Source organism: Sinocyclocheilus rhinocerous, unplaced genomic scaffold (assembly GCF_001515625.1).
Source record: "Sinocyclocheilus rhinocerous isolate Xijiao unplaced genomic scaffold, SAMN03320098_v1.1 scaffold254, whole genome shotgun sequence".
Taxonomy (NCBI): Eukaryota; Metazoa; Chordata; class Actinopteri; order Cypriniformes; family Cyprinidae; genus Sinocyclocheilus; species Sinocyclocheilus rhinocerous.
The window spans coordinates 145,756-163,641 of NW_015628690.1; the positions used below are offsets into that span (position 1 = coordinate 145,756).

At 40.6% G+C, this 17,886-nt stretch overlaps 1 protein-coding gene across 1 annotated transcript in view; it reads right to left on the reverse strand.

Moving 5' to 3' along the window:
* LOC107738117 (calsyntenin-2-like) overlaps positions 1–17,886 on the reverse strand; it is a 231,176-nt gene that overhangs the window by 44,683 nt on the left and 168,607 nt on the right. The window contains exons 6-8 of the mRNA XM_016549805.1: positions 14,105–14,290; positions 11,659–11,916; positions 4,934–5,055 (exon numbers count right to left, since the gene is read on the reverse strand). Of these exons, the coding sequence (XP_016405291.1) occupies positions 4,934–5,055; positions 11,659–11,916; positions 14,105–14,290 (566 nt within the window). The remainder of the gene's footprint in view (positions 1–4,933; positions 5,056–11,658; positions 11,917–14,104; positions 14,291–17,886) is intronic.

The window sequence follows — 17,886 nt, forward strand, 5'->3', positions numbered from 1 at the left end:
TCTTTCCATCTCAACGAAAGGGGGGGGGGGGGATCTAAAGAGGCAGGTGTGAGGAAGATTGCAAAATCAATAGGACTAAATGGAGTTGCAGCGGAAGCCATTGAGTGTCCTCTCAGAGTGCTGATGAGACTGCAAAGAGCAGTATTTGGATGAGATGCCCAACAGCCAACACCCTGTCTTTTTTTCCTCTCCCTCTTTCTCCAAATTAAAGTGTGTCTGCCGCGCTATCACCGCAAAGCTATTTTACTAGATCAATGTCGGGTCCTTAATAGAACACGACGCTCACAGTGCCGCAGGCCGCTATAGGCTGGGGTGGAGACGGCAGCGTCAATCAAATCTTCTACAGGTGCCTTAGATCAGCGCACTGCCATAGTGACAGAAATACCACAGCACCTGCGGCCCCTCCCATACAGACTTGTCAACAGGGCCTGACTGACACAAACACATTCACGTCCTACTCAGCCGACAAGCACCTTAAGCAATGTGACTTTCTCACATTATGGTATTAGCAATCTGTGCGTCTGTGGGTCTTACGCTGCACAAAAAACAACAACAACAACCCTGATATACAGTAGTAAAACTTTGCATATGAACATAATTTCAGTTTCTAACAGCCACTCATGGACTACATATTTGCCATTTGATGTATATATTACACATAAAAAAGGCAAAATCTAGTCAAAATTCCTGTTCCTGTTTGTAATGAGTGCTAGTGACTGAATTTGCTCAATTTTTTAACATTTGTTGCATTAAATATTGGAAAATAAGGATCTGGGTTGATATAGTGGGTAGTCATTGGATTCGACAAAATGTGGTTGGAGCTTTTTACTTTTGGACAGATGAAAATACTATTTTTGGGGTGTTCTATGCCATATCAGCATCTAAGGCTATTTTCATGACCAGAACAGGATAAAGTCAGTTAAAAAATACTTATACTACTTGATAAACATTAAAAAGGAGACAAGGGATAGAAAGTTGGGATAAATGATTTAAACAACCTTTAAAAATTTTGGGGTTGATAAGAAAAAAAAAAAAACATTAAGAAGTCTGTTATGCTCACCAAGGCTGCTTTTATATTTGATCAAAATATAGTAAAAATAGATATATTAAAATTTACAATAACTGTTTTATATTTTAATACATTTTAAAATCGAATTAATTCCTTTGATGGCAAAGATGAATTTTCAGCAGCCAATTTTCTCCACTCTTCAGTGCCACTTGTTCCTTCTGAAATCATTCTAATATACTGATTTTGTGCTCAAGAACCATTCCTATGATACATTTTCAGAAAATATAAAAAACAAACAAAATACAAACCCTGCATTTTTATGAAACAGAAATCTTTTGTAGCATTATACATGTTTGTAATGTACATTTGATGCACTTTACGCATCCTTGCAATATAATATATATATAGGTGCACTTGGAATAAAAATTCTAGAAGTTTTCCTTTGACATTTAAATCTCTGTCTGATGACAATAAAAGCAGTGCAGTACGATACAACTTTTATTAGTCACTTTTTCTGTTTCTTCCTATCTAAGTAGGCTGCTTTTGGCCAGAACAAGCTGAAAAGTGAACAAAACATTATTCAGAAGAGTCAAAAGTTTGTTTGTTGGGATTAAATATAAAAGCCAAACTAACTACGGTGACATTTTCAACAGGATAATCTGTTGTTTAGGTATCAGTGACAAGCAGTCAGAGGGAGGGCAGTGAGAAAAGAAAGAAAAACAGATGTGTCTCATGTTGGGAACAGAGCTGTGCTGTGCTCTGAGATCAAGGCAAGCATATTCTGTTTACTGCCTCCAAGCTGGAGAGACACCATTATCAAGCCATGCTGGAGAAGAGGTACATGGCAGGGAAAACAGGAAGAGAGAAAATGCACTGAAGTGTAAACAAGCACATTCACACCTTCTCTCACACTCCTTTTCCACACGCTTTCATTTGCAAGCAGATATCAGATGCAAAGAAATACTCTTCCCTACAAAAATCAACAAAGTGGCCATGAAAGATAAATGTACAAAAAAGGCATACAGAGAATATCACAGCATATTGGTAAAACACAAACCAACAGCTGTATTGAGACTTTTTGCTCTGCAGTGTTTCATGCGGTGGATGTTGACAGGATTGTAGGTAAAAGCGCTACTCCTTCTGCAGCTGACATTGTTTTATGGCAGCCTGTCTACTGACCCCATATTGTTTACTTGTGTTCCTCATCACCTGGCTGAGCTCTGCCTGACCACAGGAAAGGAGCTGACGCTTTGAAAGGAGCTCATTTTCCCTCTGACCTGTAACAAACTAAGTACAGCCGTCAAGAACTCTGAGGCAGAATCAGTCGTCAAACTGAGCTTATTGTTTATTGTCACAATAATTGTAGTCAACATTGACGCTACGCCTCGCTGGAATAATTATATGTTGGTTAAAAATACACACACAAATTATGACTTGTATAAAATACACATTCGTTTGTTACATTGCACTTTTTTAATACAGTATAACAGTAAGATTGTGAAATATTATTACAATTTAAACTATTTCAATACCTTTTGAAATGTAATTTATTCCTGTGATGGAAAGAATAAAACTGACTTTACAGCAGCCATTACTCAAATCTGCATTGGCACATGATCTTTTAAAAATTATTCAAAAATGCTGATTTGGAGCTCAAGAAACATTTCGAATTATTATCAATGTTAAAACCAGTTGGAATGCTTAATATATTTGCGAAAACTGTGATAAATTTTTTCAGGTTTCTCTGATGAAGAGAAAGTTGAAAACACAAATTAATTGTAATATTGTAAATGTATTCACTGTCACTTTTAATGAATTTAATGCTGAATAAAAGTATTCACCTCTTTTGAAAAATAAATGAATAAATAAATAAATAAAATAAAATCATACAGAACCAAAACTTAAACTGTACTGCATATACAGGTATCAGACAAATATCGGAAGCAAATAATATCAATATTTTATTCATCTTATCTAGTAAAACGATTCCATATTTTTATGCCCAGTTTTGTAGCACATAGTCACATGTAGCCAAAGCTAATTTGTAAAATTATTCTGGCCAAGAACCACCAATTTAGGCAGGAAGAAACTGTCTGACATGTAAAGCGGCCAACCACATTTTGTTTTTACGTGCCTTTTAATGGCATTATCTGAAATAGATTACAAAAGCACAATAATTACAAGATTACAAGACCACAATAAATGGCAGTAAACAAATAACGCCAATAAATAGTAAAAATAGCAGAAAATGTATGTAGACCTCAGCATTTCTATGGAATCCAAATTTTATAAGTACTGATAATTTTACCAATACAACATACAATTCTACTCACAGATATCTAGTTTACTTCCTAACAAGTGTCTCAAACCAAATTCTGATGCCACCAAGCTTGCAAACTTTGGCACGCCCAGAGTTTAGTTCTTCCACACTGAATAATCAAGGGACCCGTCAATCATATTTAATCTAGTGAATTTTGCCAGCGCTCGCCATTTTACTGCATATACATTAGCCAGTTAGTGATCAGACTGTGTGGATGTGGCATGTCTTTATGGATCCACTACCAAAAGCCTGTCAGAGCAAGCAGTAAGTTGTCATTCAGCAGATGCTTTTACCCAAAGTGACTTACAATTTACTTAAGGGTTGCTCACACTGACAGAGATTAAATAGGATTGCCAAGTAGCTGTTCTGTCGGTTGCTAGTAGCAAGTAACAGCTAAACTATATTATGAGGCAAATCATATTGCAGAGTATTTGAATAACCTTGAACTTCAGTATCGCTAAGAGTGTTCATGTTGCCTCCAATCGGCAACTGAAAGTCAATGACTTCCAAATGCTTTGTCACTGCAAATCGCTGTCAGTCTGAAAGACCACAGGGTCAATTCTCCTGGAGTGACCTGAGGTTAAGTGCCTTGCTCAAGGGCAAAACAGCCAAAGCTCATGTCTCATCCTATGAGGGACTCAAATGTATAAACTTTCAGGCTACCAGCCCAGATCTTTCACCGCTACGCTAGACAACTGCCACAGCGAGAAAACAAATGCAGCCAAATGCAGCCAAATGTCCTCGCATCTTAGTTTTTCGAATCAAAACATCTGCAAAAAATAGTTGCGCACACAAGCTTCTGGACGATGACCACAACCTGAACTCCAGAGTCCTACTTACAGTAATTGATCTGGACTATTGATCAAAGCCCTCTCAGCCAACGACCTGCTCTGTGCATTTGAAAAGGATAAAAAAAGTATTTTGATGACATATACGGGGTGTTTACTTAATAGATACGCATACATTAACAGCAGCTTAGAAAGGTCCGAGATGTTGCGCTTGAGCTAGTGCACGTCTGGATGTGAGATTGTGTATGTGCGTGTAATTTGCGGTTAAGGACTGGTGTGGGCGAAGGACTATCATTATGTTCCCTGCGAGAGGTCATTGCCATGGAGAGCTTTTCATACTGATTACACGTGTCTCACCTCGGCTCTCTGTTCCCCTTGGCAAGCGTTGAGAGGCACGGTGACACACATATAAAGTCCGTTTAGTGCTCTCAATCAAAAGATTAGCCTGCACTCAACATTGGCCGAGGGAAATGCTGAAAATCAAGGTGTTTCCAAACACAAACAAGCTGGATTATGAGCCAAATAAGCACTGGGAGAGAAAATGTGAGTGCTGTCTTTGCGTCGGCTTTCCAATTTGTCCTTCTGATAATAATCATTTTAGCAGTGACAGATCACTCGTTGCAACAGAAAGATCAGTCACACGGATAATGAATAATTCAAAAACAGGTAATTGAAAATTATACAGAGCGAACTTCACTTCACAAGTGATTACTATAAATGGAGCCCGATCGGTGTGGCATTTTTCCCGTCCTGTTTATCACAGGGCTGGTTGTGATGTTGACGTGCATGAGTGACATGTGCCTGGGGGCTCCTCACCTGTTCCAGTCTCCAGTGGAACTCTGCCGGCCTGAAGGAGTCCAGCTGAATAAAGTCTCGCCTCAGAAGAAACACCAGACGGCAGTTGTGGACATATAGAGAGTAATGATGCCTGTTCATCTCTGCAGAAACACAGAAAAGCCTTATTGTAAGGGCGTCAAAAAATAATGCTAGACATGATAATAAATTATGTGTTATTTTAGGACTGTAAAATAACTTTTCTATAAATCACTCACAATAGTTGTCAAAGCAAGAACGGCATGTTTGTTGTGGCAAACTGTTGGTTGCTCTTGCTCTGCCCTTCCTAACTACAGTGCACTAGCCAGAGTGCACTAGAATTCACTAGTGAGAGAACACCAGGTGAGAACAGCAACCTGAGCTAAGCCTGGAAAGCCAGAAACCTGGTAAGACACTGAAATAAAGAAGTGTAAACCATCCCTTGACCTGCATTCTGCTGGAATAGAGGATGGCTGACTCAAAGTCACTGGAGCAGCTTAAAGCCAATAGAACAACAGCAAAACGCCAATTCTCCCGGCTGGCCAATAATGTTGTTAGGATGTGCAAAGTACTGTCTGAAGAGGAGCTCAGAGACCGTTTCAAAAAACTCACAATTGAGGCCAACAAAGTCATAGAGGCAAATGATGATATGGAGGCCCAGTATCTTGCAGAAGTGGAGTTGGATGCAGACGTTCCTATGTTGAATGAGCAGCAGAAGGCTGATATACAAAAAACTGCAAGTGAATGTGAGATGAAACTAAAGGAGCTGAGATACCTCATCCAGGGGACACTTTGGACCAGCTTTGGAGAAGAGGAGCTAATTACGGCGGTAAAGGCTGCAGAGGATGAAGCAGAGCGTGTGTCATCCATCAAACCCAGTGGGAAGAAAGAGGCCTTTGACTTCATGCTCGACCATCTAGAAAGACTTGTTAAAACGGCGAAGAAGCTGCATACACAGTGGAAATGCTGGGCCCCTGCCACTGAGCAGAAAGACTTCCAGTGTCGCATACGAGGACTTGAGCAGGTCTGTCTCATGGTAACTTTAAGAAAAGTAGATTTTATTCAAGCAAAAGCCATAGAAGATGCCGAAAGAGTGGTGACTGAAGCTTCTGCTTCCATAAGCTACTCAACACCAGCCATTAAACTAAAGCCAATCTCCCTTCCTAAGTTTACTGGCATCAGGCGTGACTTTCACCGATGGAGAAGAGATTGGGAAGCCCTTCAGAGACAAGGGGAGCCAACTGGGTCAAAAGAAGTCAAAAAGTTCCAGCTACTTGACAGCCTGGATGACAAAATTACAAGAGATCTTCGCTTGATGTCCTATAATACAGCAGATGATATCTTCCGCATTTTGGAGAATCGTTTTGGAAGCCAGACTGCCATCGCCATTGAGATAGTCGAGGAGCTCCAGAGGCTTCCAGCTGTTAAAGGCCACCAGCCAAAGAAAATCGTTGAGCTCATCCAAACTGTCGAGAAAGCCCTTCATGATCTGAGTGACCTTGGTGACATATCATCCTGAGCTGTTTGAAGAGATTGCAGTTTCAGCCCATATGTCCAGAACAGCCCATATGTCCAGAACGCATTTTGCAAGGTCCATGAGGACTGCTGTTGTGAAGTATGAAGAACTTACCTGTGTATCCCCTATTTATCCTCCACCAATTCAGCAGGCCTCATTAGCCATCCAACCTCAACAGTTTAGTTCTGCAGCTACTACCCGTGACTTCCTTGAGTGGTGGAGATGGGATAGTATTGGTGCTGCTTGTGAGCCAAGATGTGGAGGCTGTCGTTGTGGAAATTGCCAGCCAGGTGGCAAAGAGATGACCCTTGCTGAAGAAAGGGAGTTGGAAGTGGTGAGGAGTGGGCTTGTATATGCACTTGCCGATGACCACAGTGAATGGCCCCACTGGCATGCCAGATATCCCTGGATAGAAGATCCAGCCACATTGCCAAACAACAGAAAGTCAGTTGAGAGCACCTTCTTGAGGACAGAGAGACAGTTGGCCAAGGAGTTGGAATGGAAAGCTGCTTATGCCTCTCAGGTCCACGATATGGTCAATCGCCGGGCTGCAATGAAGTTGTCCAAAGAAGCTTTACTTACTTGGACTGGACCAGTTTGGTACATCAGCCATCTCATCGCTCCAAATCCACATTCTGTCACGACTCCAGTAAGACTAGTCTGGAACAGCAGCCAAAAGTTTAGAGGCCTGAGTCTCAATGACCTCCTGCTGAAGGGTCCTGATGTCCTAAATCCAATTCGTGCTGTGCTTCTAAGGTTCCGGAGGGGCGCCTTCGCTGCTCTGGGAGATATCAAGAAAATGTATAACTCAGTTTGGCTTGAAGACCAAGAAGTACATTTACACAGGTTCTTGTGGCGTGACTCCGAAGAGGAAGAACTGGGCGAGTATGCTATCACTAGGGTCAACATTGGGGATAAGCCAGCAGGTTGTATTGCTCAGCTCGCCATGAGAGAGTCAGCTAATCTTCCCCAGTTTACAACATGGCACAATCCAGGTTAAACAATGGTACCATTTCATCGACAGTCAGACAATCCTTGGTGCAATCCAGCGTGAGAGCTATGGTTTCTAGACTTTTTTCGCCAACAGGATTGGAGAGATCCAAGGCAGTACACGACTTCAGGACTGGTGGTGGGTCCCTGGACCACTGAATATCGCTGACATTATTACTCGAGGGGCTGGTCCAAAGCACTTGGAGGAAGATTCAGAGTGGCAGCAGGGGCCAAGGTTTCTGAATCTACCAGTCAATGAGTGGCCAATTAAATCTGCAAAAGATGTGACTGCAACTGCCCGAGAGAGCATTGGTAAAATGCAAAAGAAATCATTTAGTGCTGCACTTACAAGAGCTCAAGTGGAAAAAGAACTGTCAGATAAAGGACATCGAAGACCGCCAGCTGGTTTAGTTATCCAAAACCTGGTGGATGGAAAACGATTTAGCAATCTGACTTATTTGATCAAAACAGTTGCATGGATTTGGAGAGTAGCTAAAAAGTTTGCAGCACAAAGGAAGATGTTGGAAACCCTAAAGTGGGAGGCAGTTCCATCAAAAGGAGTTATCACTGTGACTGAACGTCAAGATGCCTTAAGAGATCTTTTCTTGGCTGCACAAAGTGGCGTGACCTTTCCAACCACTACTACAGATCGACTGGTCGTCTATAAAGAGCAAGAGTCTGGGCTGCTGGTTTGTGGTGGAAGAGTCCAGAGCTTCAAAGAAGACAAAGTTGGTGTTCCTCTTCTACCTTACAGCGCATGGATTTCAATATTGCTGGCTCGTGAGGCTCACAATGAGGGTCATGAAGGAGTGGCTGCGACTGGTGGCTGCGACTTTAATGAAGATGAGGGGAACTGCGTGGGTCATCAAAGGAAGAAGAATTGCTAAAAAAGTTGTTGATAACTGCATAATTTGTAAGAAAGTCAGAGCCAGAAGATGTCAACAAGTAATGGGCAATTTGCCTCAAGAGAGGATTAGACCTGCAGCCCTGTTTGAGTTTACAGCTGTTGACCTGTTTGGACCCTATCAAGTCAAGGACGATGTGAAGAAGCGGGTCACAATGAAGGTGTGGGGAGTCGTATTCTGCTGCATGGCCAGTAGGGCTATCCACACAGAGCTGGCCAACACCATGTCAACTGAGAGTTTCTTGATGGCGTACCAGAGGTTCACTGCAATTCGAGGGCATCCTAAGAAGATCTGGTCTGACCCAGGCACCAACTTCATCGGTGCAAAATCTGTCCTGGAAGAACTATACAAGTTCCTGAATGATTTAGATAGGTCGATTGTGGAGGAAGCTTCGGCTCAAAATGGAACCGACTGGCAGTGGAAAATCCAACCAGCTGATTCGCCTCATCGAAATGGTGCTGTGGAATCTGCTGTTCGCATCGCGAAGAAGGCATTTCAGAGTCTGGGGAAAGAATCAGGCCTCAGCTATAGTGAGCTCCAGACAACCCTTCAGATCGCTGCCAACGAACGTCCGATAGATGCCAGGGTGCAGAGCCGTGAAGACAGTGTGCAGTACATCACGCCCAATATGCTTTTACTGGGACGAGCATCTTTGAGTGGCGATTTTAAAACATTTGATTTCATAAGCTACCCCTACAAGAGACTCCGGGAAATGCAGTGCCAGGTCAACAGGTTCTGGAGGTCTTGGAGCTAGCTCGCTGGTCCCAACTTGTTTGTGAGAAGCAAATGGCATACCTTACAAAGGAACGTTGCTGTTGGAGATATCGTTTGGTTGTGTGATCAGAATGCTTTGAGGGGACAGTTTAAGCTTGGAAGAGTTGTAAATGTTAACCCAGACTCCAGAGGTGTCGTGCGGGATGTGAATGTCAAGATGGTTCCAAGCTATTGTGTATCTGTGATAAAACCTGAAATGAAACCTGAGGTGAGACCTGTGAAATCTGCAGTGATTAAAGATTTGCATTTATAGATTTCCATGCCTCGCTCTGAGAGCTTGTCTGAACTGCATAGTCATGTTAGAAAAACTCTCGACTGTTATACAAGGCTGAGTCATAAAAATTACACTACAAACAAGGAGATAAGTCTTGACATAGAGAAAAATGAACAGATACCACTGTGGTTCTGCAGAAACTCTAAAGGGAATAATTCCAGTCAGGGATGGACTGACTGGCAGGATATATTTCCTGAATCCTGCTCAAAAACCAACCACTTTTTACTCATTTATAGAATGAATGAATTGACAACTCACATTCAAGTCTTACATTACTAAAAAAATATATATATTCCAAATGAATCCAGTTATTTTGAATTTTCTGCTCATCAAATAATCCTAAAAATGTTTCAAGGCTTCCACAAAAATATTAAACAGTGCAATTGTTCATCAAAACGTTGATAATAATAAGATTTTTTGCTTTTTCTGAAGACTGAGTAATGGCCACTGAAAACGTATTATATATTACGTAATATTTATATAATTTACATAATATTGTGTATTATGTACTATTTTTCATTTTCCATTTTTTTTTTTACATTTGGGTTACTATTGCTGTCATCAAATGCTTACTTTAAGTTGATCATTAAAAGCACTATTAACTTAATAACACTATAATGTTGCAATAACATTATAATGTTGCAATGCCTAAAATTCACTTGCACCATTCAAAACAAATTCAATTCAATTCAATTCAATTACATTTTAAATAGCTTTTAGCTTAATGGTATCAGCCAAGATTTCATCTGTTGACAGGCTATTTAGAGCTGGTAGACCACCTTGGCTTTGATGGTTACTATTAAATACCAGCAACAAACCTTGCTCCAAAAGCCATTTTAACCTTAAGCTGGTATTACATTTTTTCCCAGCTTTATTCAAACTAAATGTCAATCCGTAGCAATGCTAAATCCTAACAGGATGTGCATGAGAGAGCTGCCATTCAAACATGAGACTCCTGTTAAAGCATTTTCTTCTCTGTTATTGAAACGTTTCGCTGTTCATCACGTGTCTTACTCAAAGAAAGTCTGGACTGCTTTCACGCTTTCTCAGAAGCCTCTCATTGATCAAGGTGGCTGCCACGTCTCCTCCACACGGCGCCCCTCTCCACTCACCTCAACACCGCTGCCCGATGTCTCTTGTGCAACTGCTTTTAGTGCATGTTGAATTGATTTAGTCTCACACCCACTCAACATGACGCCTGAGATCAATGAACTCGAAAGAGCCCTGCCAAGCAGTCGGCCCCCATCAGGGCCACTCGGTCTCAGAGAACTGGCCGCTGACAGTCACGCTGCATTTCTTCCTGACTAGAGTTTCCCTGAGAATTTTGTTCTGAACCACTCTTTAATCCAGATCTAATCCATAGTCTTAATCTCTCTTTGGTACTGATCAAAATTTTCTTGGGTTTGTCTGACACATCCGTAGCACTGACCTCTTCAATTCTACCAAACTGGGGATGGATCACCAGATTAGGAAACTGTAGACATACAGTGGTGGCCAAAATTATTAGAACACTAGTATTTTCATCAGCTAAAAAATGGTTTTAAGTCAGTTATTTCTATCTTTTGCTGTAGCGTGTCGGTAGGAAATATAAGTTTACATTTCCAAACATTCATTTTGCCATTAACTGTAATAATAAGAGATTTTTGTTTGCACAAGTACAGCCAGTGCTCCACACAGAGATCTGATCTCATCATCATCCAGTCTGTCTGGAATGACATGAAGAAGCACAATAAACTGAGACAGACTAAATCCAGAAGAACTGTGGCAACAGTTGCTTCAAGAAACCTACCTGCAAAGCTACCAGAAAAACTATGTGCAAGTGCACCTATGGCAAAAGCTGCTTTAAAACGCAAATGATGGTCACACCAAATGTTGACTTAATTTAGTTAATAGAAGTTAATTGATGAAGAAAATCTATTTATGACTTTATTTTTAACAGAATCCTCATTTTACAGCATTCAGATCTCTGTGTGGAGCACTGGCTGTTGTCAGACTGCTTGTGAAAACTAAAATCTCACTGGATTATTACAATTAATGGCAAAATGAATGTTTGGAAATGTAAACTGATATTTCCTACTGACACACTACAGCAAAAGATAGAAATAACTGACGTAAAACCATTTTTAGCTGGTGAAAATACTAGTGTTCTAATAATTTTGGCCACCACTGTAATCTAAAATATCTTAGCACTATTTAATGAAAAAAAGTATATACAAACCCTGCCCCTCTTAAAGGTTTAGCACATGCCTACTGAGTCACCATAGCTCACCAGTTTTATCAGAATTACACAGCAACGTCTCCTTCTCGGCTCTCAGCCCAGGACTTGGCCCATGCTTCATCCATGTTGCTATGGTAAACTGATCCGTCAGGTTCTGTGGCACAACCCACTCTGGGATATTGGCCGCCTGTCGTCCATCAAATCTGAAGATGAGGTCGCTGTCTCGGCCGCTGTCTGTCAGCAAGGAAGCCGTCCAATTGGTGGACACGCTTGGCGCCGGGAGAAGGTCTGTGCTGCCCGAGGCTGCTCCTGCGGAGATAAAAGCACAGAGGTTAGTTCAGGTTACTGCAAGAGGCAGCGATGAAAAATTGCAAGCTGTCTGTCACAAAGAGTTAAAATCATGTTAGTTGCCCTGGCGTTCAAATATACTGTGCATACAGCACACTTCAAATCAAATTAGAGATGAAAAGCAAGTAACATTTGGTTCCGAGACCCACATTCAACCCTGACTGAAATGTCATTTCTGAAAGCAAACGTCTCATTATAAAACTCATTGCTGTCGGATGTGGCCTAGCAACATTTTGGCACGTTAAGCTAGGGTGATCATGTGGGTTAAAAGAGTTTGAGTATGGATTCCTCATCAATTGGGAAGCATATGTTAGGAATATGTGAACTATCCCTTTAAAAAAGGCAAAACTTTGAAATATAAGTAATTGTGTTCACACTCGCTTTGAGGACAAGTCTAGTACAGATGCCCAAAATATGCAAGAGCAGCGCCACCTATCAATCTTTGATTAGCCTCCTGTCGTCCTCCCTCCCTCCCGTGCCTCTCTCTGCGTGTTTTATTTGGGAGTACAGGAGGATACTGAATCTTTTTTCCCCACTCAGGGGTGACAGGATGGCCAGCACAGAGAGACAGAATGAGCGATGAGCAGTGGCGATGTCAGAGCAACGTGTTCTCATTCCACAGCTCCACATCACTCACTTCGCCACGGGCCCAAAGAGAGACAGGAGCGAGAGGGAATATGGCAGCGGTGCTGCTTTTAAGCTATGCAATATTTATTTCTGCCAATCGATATTGGACGATAAATTCACCGCCAGACTCCAAGTGAGCATCTGAGCTCTTCTGAGAGAATCCATTTCCAGCAATACCGTAAAGGTACAGGTCAATGAGATTACATTACGTAAGCAATTTCTAGCGCTACATGAGTCTCAGTGGCCATCAAATGTCCAGTCCAGAATAAACTGTCTGCATTTCAAGGTTGTACACTAACGGTTACACGTTGGGTCTTTGCGATTTCCATAAAACATATATTTATCTAAATTATTCAGGTGTGCTTTAAAAAAAAATTGACAGCTTTGATGTCTATTTCAGAAACACTTCAAAAATGTGCCTATTTTCAAACAATAAACACTTATTTCAGCTAACTGTACAAAGTGCTTGGGCAAAAGCGACTGACATCAACAGGGGAAACGATTATTACTGAGACAGAGAGAGCCAAGATGGTAAAAAGATCAACACACTTAATGCTTCACAAATCAGTCAGAGCTTTAATCACTCCACAACTGTGTGCCAGAGTGGCTCTGACTTCATAATGCATCAGTTTCAAAGAGTCTTTCATCAGATTAAAATGACTGATTTATTGAGATACATGGAAATCGTTTTATAACCCATTTAAAAGTGTGTTGAACATGCAATATGTGTATATGAGATATGGTTAGGTGAATTGTAGGGATGAACTGATATTAAAATTCTTCCCCATACTAGTAAGCCAATAATTGTTTTCAAGTTAGACTCATAACTCATAAATGGCAGATATTAAAATTATATACTACTTTGTCTAAATAAATAAAAAATAAAATCAATTGCTTTAAGAGCTAGTAGTTACATGTGAATTTGGGCAAAACAACCTTATAATCTATAGTATGACAAAAGAGAGAGAGAGAGATTTAACAGTGACATTAGATTATTAATGCTTTGGAAGACTTAAGGTCCTTGCACACTGAGTCCGAAATTTTCAAGTGTGTTTTTTTTTTCATATTCGTCATCCTTTTCTATCAAAATGCTTGCTACGGATGCGAAAATGCAGAAAATCAAACCTGATCCAAATTTTTTTATGACGGACGAAAGTTTTGGAGGCAGTGTGTAAATGTGATTGACACAACGTGAGGTCGTATTTATTTTTTAAGGTGCGTACATTTTTTGAGGAGAATTTAGACTCAGTGTGCAAAGACCTTTAGAAGTGACTATCACTCACTTAAAAACTTGAAATGTTAGATGATGGCAAAATAGGGGAAATGTACATGCAAAATTAAATATCCATTGTACACCGTTACATGCCCAGTATTGAATAATAAATTATACATGCTATAATACTGTGCATCTCTATTTGAATGTAAAAGTTTGTGAATTGAATTAAACTAATTAAGCTTAGCAAACCAACTCAAAGCAGTTCTGGACTGACTGATAAAAGATTTGTGTTGAAGTGGACCATACCGCAGAGCTTCTGCAGAGACTTCTCAGAATAGGTCTCTCTGTCACAGCCCTTCCCAATATGGCTGGTCTGCAGTTCCACCATGGCTCGCACTGAAGATAAAGGGCCATCACAGGTCTCCAGGTGCATCTTGGGAAAGAGCTGCTTGCTGCCTGTTCCAGGTTCATAATCCAAACGCTTGTTCCAACCTGGGAGAAAAACACATATTAGAAACCGGAGACTTTACAGTTCTAAAATATGTGTAAATAAATATAAATATGTAAATGCTAATGAATAGCTTTCACCAGGTACTACAGATCTCATTGATTCAAATAGCTCACAATTAGGCTAGTGCCACCATGCTTCAACACCCTTTAAAATCACTATCACTTTGACACACTGGTTATTTGCTTTCATATCAGAGTTCAGCTGTCGCTACAGCATCTGTTGTCGCCCCATATCAGATTTACATTATACACTGTATCCTTTTTATCTTTCAGTACAAACACGAAGAGGTAAAACCAATCGTGATGAAAGCTATGGTTAAAAGCAAACAGCAAGGTCAAAGGAAAAAGGAATCCATCTGGAATTATTTTCTTACTGACACATGTTACCCTCCTGGTCAACGCTGGCACATCACTGTGTGCTTTAGTATGTGTTCATGCATGTTACATTACTCTGTCTTGTGCGCTTTATAAAACATGAAGCTTAGAGTAAGAATAACATCTCACTCTTCCTTGCTGGCCTTTATGGACTCTCTCTGTATAATTCAGAGAACCCAGTGCTTTGTATTCACCTCAGCAGAGAGATATTCCCTCAGCCCGTTTCCCTAACTGAATATCTTATTACATTATTCATTGGCACTACTGTGGATAAAATGGGGCGACAGTACAGTACCACAGGCCTCCATCTCTACCTCTTTTTGAGGGAAAGGTCTTAAAAAAGTTCCTCATGAATATCTGAGGTAGTCGTTCTGCCCCAGATAAACTGAGCAGAGAAGCTTTATAGCTTACTTCAAAACACAATATATGCAATAAAAAACCTAAACCTAAAAAAAATCTAAAACGGCAGTGGGTCTTCTTTTAATCCAGCATCAGAAAGAAAGCATGTGCAACAGGACTTTGGAATAAAGAGCTTTCGGAGGCATGGCATCAAAACAACGTAATGACTCATCTACTCCCTGGAGAGTGAATAATTTCCTCGATTATCCAAACACACCAAAGCCAGAGGCCAGACTCATTCTCTTCAATAGAAAGACCATTTCAGGACCTCGGGGTGACGATTAACATTAACTGCGGCATTAAACATTCATTGCTTATTTGTAAATGCCACGGACGCCAAAAAGTCGCTGCAGAGCAACGCGGGACTGATATTGCCACTGGAATTGCTGAAGTAAAAAATAACAGACTGGGATACGCATGGAAAAATAATGGGAGAGTGGGGGGTTTGGGGTGACATGGTGCAGGAAAGGGCTACATGACAGGTGGACAGGAAATGAGTTGGCCAGGAAACTCACCTTATTTCTGTCACAGAGTTTCCATCATAAGACTGCCTTGAGATGTTCACGGATGAATGTAATGCTAATTAAAGACTGGAAGTGGTGCGTTTGTATATTTATGGGGTTCTTCTAATTTTATGTTTGTGCATTTTGAAATCTAATCAGGGAGTGTAGTGGAGAGTGAGAGGAAACTATTAGAGAGAAAAAAGTGGAAAAGATCAGGATAAAAAGTGCAGGTCTGCTTTTGAACCAAAGCTCTGTTTTTACTTAAATGAGAACGTTTTAAATGATTAATTAAACGCTTTTAATTAAAACATGGGGTTGAAAAAAGTATGTTATTGTTTGACATTTGTTTTGTTGTTTTCCATATTATCATCTGTAAATTACATTGTCCTTCAAAAGTCTGGAAACACTCTAGGCAAAGTGGAAAAAAATCTGTATGAATCATAATCATTATTTTATGATGACGTTGTACTGAAAAGGATCAAATCAAGCTCTAAAAACATTAATTTATATTTAATCAGAAATAAAATAATTATAGTTGCTTTACTGCATTTATGCCAATAAATTATAAAGATATAATGGCAAAAGTAATTATTTTATAAAATTTCGTAAGTAAATTGCATACTTTAGTTACAGTATAATGGACTAAAATGAATATGACATGATAAAATATTGACCAAATTTAAAATTCAACATGAAAGAAAAAATCAGCCCATTTAGTTTCTAAATGCACATTCCCTGGTTTCATGTTAAATGATTTATCTTTGTAGGTTATATACAAAAAGCAACACACAGATCAGGAAAATAATGACTAAACTAAACTAAACTAAACTAAACTAAACTTATTTTCACAATCAACATCACGTTTCATCTTAACAACTTGCACTTCTTCTGTCACTTAAACTGCACAGGCTATTGGGTAATGTTAACAAATATCCAAACAGCAATTTAGAATTTTTTTTTATCGCATTTAGGGCCCTATCATACACCCGGCGCAATGCGGCATCAGGCGCGACGCAAGTGTTTTTGGCTAGTTTCAGCCCGACGCAGTTGTCATTTTCACGTCCTGCGCCACGTTGTTTAAATGGCAAATGCATTTGCGCCCATTTGTGCGCCCATTTGTGCGCCCATGGCTGGTCTGAAAACGAGGTGTGTTCAGGCGCATTGCTGGCGCATTGCTATTTTGAGGCAACTGAAATAGACTGCGCCATTGACCAACAAAAACCTGGTCTAAAGTCAATGGCGCAGTAGTTTTTTTGTTATTTAAAGAGCGTGTTATATAGGCGGGTCCACAGCGCGCGTACACTCTGCTTATAACACACACACAGGGACGCACAGCAGCACACAAACATGCCAAATATTAAAAATGAAAGGATTGCAATGTAAAAGATTATTATTGTGTAGGCTACATAAATATAAAAATGCCTACATGTCATAATGGATAGTCATTGCATGTATCAGAATTAGGCTACCTTTTTGCTCGCGCACGAGCAGCTCAGTTTCATCTCTGGAGATGCGTTCTGTCTTTGTGCTTGCAAATTCCGCTGTGTAAATAGCAAATCCGCCCTGGCACGAGCGCAACTGGCTCTTAAAGGGAATAGGAGATGAGACTCTGATTATTGCACATTATGCCCAAAACACACCCATTACTCATTAAGAGAATAGGGACAACCCTTTTAGACCATGCGCAGGGCGCCGACCGTTTTTCCCGTCGTTAAACTAGCAAAAGTGGATTTGGTAAATAGCAAATTCGCCATGGCACGAGCGCAGCTGGCTCTTAAAGGGAATGGGAGATGAGACTCTGATTGGTTTATTGCACATTATGCCCAAAACACACCCACTACTCATTAAGAGAATAGGGACAACCCTTTTAGACCATGCGCAGGGCGCCGACCGTTTTTCCCGTCGTTAAACTAGCAAAAGTGGATTTGGACACGTCCTAAGTGCACCTGCGCTGTGCGCTTTAGACCATGCGCTTAGATCATTAAAATAGGGCCCTTAGTCTGGATCCATTACTACTATGCAATGCCCAAGTTCATTTTATTCCTAACAGATAAAATCAAGTCCAGCCTTGCATTTTTCTCTCAGTAAATATTGTGTACACGGTGTAAGTGAAGACCTGATTGGCAGTGCCAGTTTTCTATGGGTTCTGCACTCAATGAGAGATCTGTCACTCTCAATGGATGGCTCAGGAAGATGGGCCGCTGGACAGAGAGATGGAGAGATCAGTGTTGACAGATGGGATTTGACCAGAGACAAAGAGAGGCTGCCCAATTACACGCTTATGCAAGCGGGAAGCGTTAC